This window comes from Glycine max, chromosome 10, assembly GCF_000004515.6.
Source record: "Glycine max cultivar Williams 82 chromosome 10, Glycine_max_v4.0, whole genome shotgun sequence".
Taxonomy (NCBI): Eukaryota; Viridiplantae; Streptophyta; class Magnoliopsida; order Fabales; family Fabaceae; genus Glycine; species Glycine max.
The window spans coordinates 7,071,941-7,077,350 of NC_038246.2; the positions used below are offsets into that span (position 1 = coordinate 7,071,941).

The 5,410-nt window shown below is 36.9% G+C and overlaps 1 protein-coding gene across 1 annotated transcript; it reads right to left on the bottom strand.

The window, feature by feature from the left end:
* Positions 1-1,033: 1,033 nt before the first annotated feature.
* LOC106794723 (protein MAIN-LIKE 1-like) lies at positions 1,034-2,198 on the bottom strand. The gene is made up of 2 exons (XM_014762606.2): positions 1,670-2,198; positions 1,034-1,585 (listed from the first exon to the last, which is right to left on the bottom strand). The coding sequence occupies exons 1-2, from the start codon at positions 2,117-2,119 to the stop codon at positions 1,526-1,528; spliced, it is 510 nt and encodes a 169-aa protein (XP_014618092.2). The 5' UTR covers positions 2,120-2,198; the 3' UTR covers positions 1,034-1,525.
* Between the last annotated feature and the right edge of the window lie 3,212 nt (positions 2,199-5,410).

The following is a 5,410-nucleotide window of genomic DNA, read 5'->3' on the forward strand; positions in this document are numbered from 1 at the left end:
GATTATTTTTTTTGGGTTCTTTGACGTCCAAACATGAGAAATGGGCGCCCTTCATTGTCTAACGGCACTGGCACACCCACGCAAAAAAATCCCAAACATGGGTACTTGAACATGGAAAAGGGTCGATTTCCCATTTTTTTTGGATTTTCAGGCTTTGTTTTTACGTGTTAGTTGACGGAACCGGGGAACGGGACTATTTTTTTTTTGTTCTTTGACGTCCAAACATGAGAAATGACCACCCTCCATTGTCTCACGGCGCTGGCACACCCACGCAAAAAAATCTCAAACATGGGTACTTGAACATGAATTTTTTTTTAAAATCATCCTTGTAGTATCTTATATGGCAATTTCATTGTCATGTAAATTTTTTTTTGATATTTAGTTTTTGGCACGACCTTATATATTAATGGTGTAAATTATGATCGAATCATAATATATTATATATCATAATTACTTTAAAAATCTTACTAACACATAATTATGAATTATGAATGATTTTAAAAACATTTATTTTTTATGTAATTCTTACAAACAAAACTCATGATTCTAGGTTCACTTTTTTTAAAAATAAATTTAAAACACTCGTAGACTTCACCTAAGGACCACAAACAATCAGAATAATAAATTATATTATAAAATAATAAATTGTGCAAAACACGTCAACTATATTAAACAAAAACTGTAATAATTACAAATATTCATGTCAACTACAACACAAAAAATAAATACAATGATCAATAATCCGTGCGGCGTCTCTGACGAGCCCTGACAGTCCCATCAGCACTGGGTCTCCCTCTCGCGATCGTCAGGTAATCCTACATAATGTCATATAACTCTGTGCCCGCAGTGACTATCCTAAGGTTGAGCACACGCTCCAACCTCTGTGCAATCGCCTCATATCCCTCGTAATCATCCTGTCAAAGTCATTAAAAACATTTATTATGAAATTTAAAATAAATAACAACTCATAAAACATTAAACGCGCAAATAATCTTACCACATGTGGAGGGGGGTCAAATGCTACTGGAACCTGGGGGCTGGGCGGCTGTATGTAGTCCTCAGGGTCTGTAGCTGGTGCATCCCTCGGTTGGTCAACTGCCTGGGTCGGTATCATGAATGGGTGAGATATGCGGAAAAAACACTCCATGTAATCCGTAGATACTTGCCCAGGCACTAGACAAAGCTGACCCGCAGGTAGTAAGTGATCCGCATACTGCATCCACCTGTCATCTATCTGATCGTATGACAATCGTGCACTAACAGGCGGTGGAGGGATGCTCTGGATGTAACCGAACTGGCGTACCACCCTCTCTGGTCGAGTTGTGACGACCATAAGACCCCATCTCAACTGACCCTGGAAAGATGAAATCTCCTGAAACGCCCTAACCCCCCGATGCTCCGTGTACGGTAACCAGGACACATCTATGACGGTCAAACCATCACAACGTGCCCTGTAGGGTGCTCCTGTGATTCCCTTCATGTGCGCCTTCGACGTCAACCACCGGGAAGCACGTGGGGACATCTCCTAATATGTATCGTCAGTCACGCACTGGTGCACACTAGGGAAGTGCTCATAGATCCAGCACTACACAATAATTGAGGTTAACATAACATAAAAACATGTTTAAATCATAATCGAACGTAACATATTTATAAACAAAAAATTTACCTGAAGTAGCGTCAAGTACCCCGCAAGCTGTCGGGTGGTGGTCCTACAAGCCTCATCTAACTGGTCATAGATATGAACCAGCGCGGCAACTCCCCAAGCGTAACCACCACTATGAGCGAGGTCCCGGAAAGTGTCAAGGTAAACCACATGCACGTATGTTGCACTCTTATTAGCAAAAAGAGTGCAATCGACAAGGTGCAGCAGATAAGCACGAGCTGCGACAATCCACCGCCGGGCCTGACATCTCGTCTCATAAATGTCTTGAACCCATCCTAATCGTACATATGCTCCACGTGTGAGTGCTGTCTCGGCTCTGGCCTCCTCGGCAGACACTTCCAGCAACTTCGTCGGCAAAAATCTGGCCTCCTCCGTAGAAAGAGCGTGGAAATTGTGCAAGGCGTCAGTGATGGGAAAATGTAGGATTGACGACACATCATCCAATGTGATCATCAGCTCTCCTACAAGAAGGTGGAAGGTGCTAGTCTCACTGTGCCACCTCTCCACAAATGCGGATATAAGTCCAGGATCGCCAGTAATAACTGAACAATCTATCAGTGGACTTAATCCTGTGGCAACCACCAGGCCTTCAATCTCAGGCACTGGCCTCCCAATCAGTGTCACCTTCCTCCCATGTGACACTAACTTCAAATCAGGACGTTCCTGATTTGAAGTACAAATTATACAATTATTAAAAAAATTAATCACAAACAAATAAATCAACAATCATAAATAATTAAAAAATTAAAATACCTGTCCACTCCAAACGGCATGTGCAACATGCTCGGCAAATGATGTGAGCACTGACGGGTCACGTGGACCACCAGAGAATCCCTCAGCAGCATCATCACCATCTGACCCCTCACCACTATCAGCACCCTGTGCGTCCGCACGCATCTCAGGTACCTCCGCAGCCTGCTTAGAGACATCGTCAGTCATGTCAGCGACGTCCTCAGCCATATCACGTCCCTCCGTAGTCATCTGATGAACGCGTAGCCTACGGGCTGAGGCAGTAGGCCTACGCCTCTCGGGAACATCAGCAGCATCCTGGTCAGTAGGTCTATCTCTGCCTACAACTCTACCTATGGCACGATCTAAACCTTGTGTTCTGGCCATGATCTGCAAATCATGTCGAACACGTATTTTTTTCGGTCAATATACACAATTTTCTTTATAAAAAAAACAATTTTATTTATAAACAAATAAAACTAACTTAAATCAAATAATTTTCTTTATAAAAAAAATAAGAAACTTCATTTCTAAAAAAAACACAACTACATTATTTAGTAAACATCCACAACTTAATTTAAAAAAAAAAAAAAAACAAACAACTTCATTTATAAAAAAAAACACAACTAATATAAAAATAATTCATTACTAAACATTCACAACTTAATTTTTTTAAAAAAAACTTCATTTATAAAAAACCACAACTAATGTAAAAACAAATTCATTAGTAAACATCCACAACTTAATTTAAATAACAATTTAAAAAAATTCATTTGTAAAAAAAAGACAACTAATGTAAAAATAATTAATTAGTAAACATCCACAACTTAGTTTAAAAAAATAACTTCATTTATAAAAATATCCACAACATAATTTTAAAAAAAAAATAAACAACTTCATTTATAAAATAAACACAACTAATGTAAAAAAAATTAATTAGTAAACATCCACAATTTTAAAAAAAAATACTTCATTTATAATAAAAAAAAATAAACAACTAATTAATTATAAAAAATTTGTATTTTTATAAAATTTCCAAAATACACACAACTTTATTTATAAAAATGAACAACTTCATTTATAAAGAAAAAACACTAATTTAAAAAAATAAACAATAAACAAAAACAAACACAACTACTTTTATAAACAAAAAAATAAATAATTTACAAATTAATATTTAGTAAAAATACACAATTTAAATTATAAAAAAAACATGACATCAAAAACCCAAACCTCGTTTTTCATAAAATCTCAAAAACAAAATAACCAAAATAAATACAATAATTCATTTAAAAAAAATAAAACAATTTCTATTTTAAAAAAAACACACTTTTCTGGAAGAAGTGGTTCTTCCGGAACAATTCCGGAAGAACAACTTCTTCCGGAAGGTTCTTCCGGAAATTTGAAAGGTCATCCGGAAGAGCCCGTCTTCCGGAAGAACCACTTCTTCCGGAAAGTATCCGGAAGAGGTGTTCCGGGAGTCTTCCGAAAGAAGTGTTCTTCCGGAAGAACATTTCTTCCGGAAACTTTCCGGAACAGGTTTCCGGAACTTCCAGAAGAACCCCTAATGGGTCTTCCGGAAGACTCCGCCGTCAGCCATTTTCCCCATTTTTTTGGCATACTCTCGTCTTCTACCCTCTCGTCTTCTACCCTAAGATAACTATCCTAAGGTTCCATTGCTACAACAATGCTGCATATTACAAGCAAAGGGTAGGGAGACTAACCTGTTCGCGGAGAAGAAGACAACCTTGGGCGCGCCTCGCGGAGAAGAAGCAGGTTCATGGAGAAGAGAAGAAGAAGCAGGTTCACGGAAGAGAAGAAGAAGCTGTTCGAAGAAAGTGTTTCTTCCGGGAGGTAATTCGCACTTTTTATAATTTTATCTTAAAGGGCAAAATGGTAGTTTCAATAAATTGTTGGGTGCACCAACAATATTGCTGGATGCACCTAGCATTTCCCCCACGCCTTGAGGCTCAATTGGGCCTCCTTTGGTATTAACAATTGCAAGCCCGATGTTATCCCAAAACACTCCATTTTCGTCTGCGATCTCACCCCCGACGTAACAGACTATCTCCTCCATGAAATTTTTTGGGCCCATTAACCTTCCGTTTATGGCGCAAAAGTCGTCACCAACTACTCCAAGGGTTACAAATTCTTCAAGTTTAGTGATGAGAATGAACGAAAATGGACCATGACTGAAATGGAATTTGTAGATCTGATTTGGAAATTAAATTTGTAGATTTGTATGAGAAGAAAAAAGAAAAAAGAAAAAATAAGGAGAGAAATAAAAAGTAAGGTCGCCAAAATATCCTTTCAAGGTGATTGGTGATGGTCCAAAGGAGAATGAAAATGGAAGAATCAACGTAGAGGAAGAAAGGAAGGAATAAAAAACGAAACTGACAAATAAGTCAATCGATATTTTGATTACAAATTATTTCATCGACATTTAGATAAAAGTCATTTTCGTGATACTTTCATTCCACCATATCACATGAAAAGATCCATTGACATTAACGGAAGAATAAATTTGTCACACTTTTTTATATTTTTATAGACTAAATTTTTATTTTTCATTTCTTTAAAATAGAATTTATCATCGATATGTAATTTCAAAGATAAAATAATTATTTATTATTTTTTAATAAAGACAAATGATGTTCAGGTCGGATAACATTAACTTTAATTTATGCATTTATTTCATTTAGGGGGCGAATCCAAGATTTAATAGTTGAAGGCCAACTATGAAAATTTAAATTCATCTAATAAACATAAAAAATCATATAAAGTATTCTTAAGTATGTGTTTTTTCAAAATGATACAATTAAGAACATATAATAGAGAGTATATTTATATAGAAAATAAATTACACAATTTTTAAAGCTCCAAAATTACAAATGATCCTCACAGGAAAAGGTCCTGCTCTTGGATCTCTATGGGTTGCAAACCTCCCCCTCAAGGTTGGATTAAAGCTAATGTTGATGTATCAGTTGGTGCTAGAGGACACTTTGCTGCTTGTGG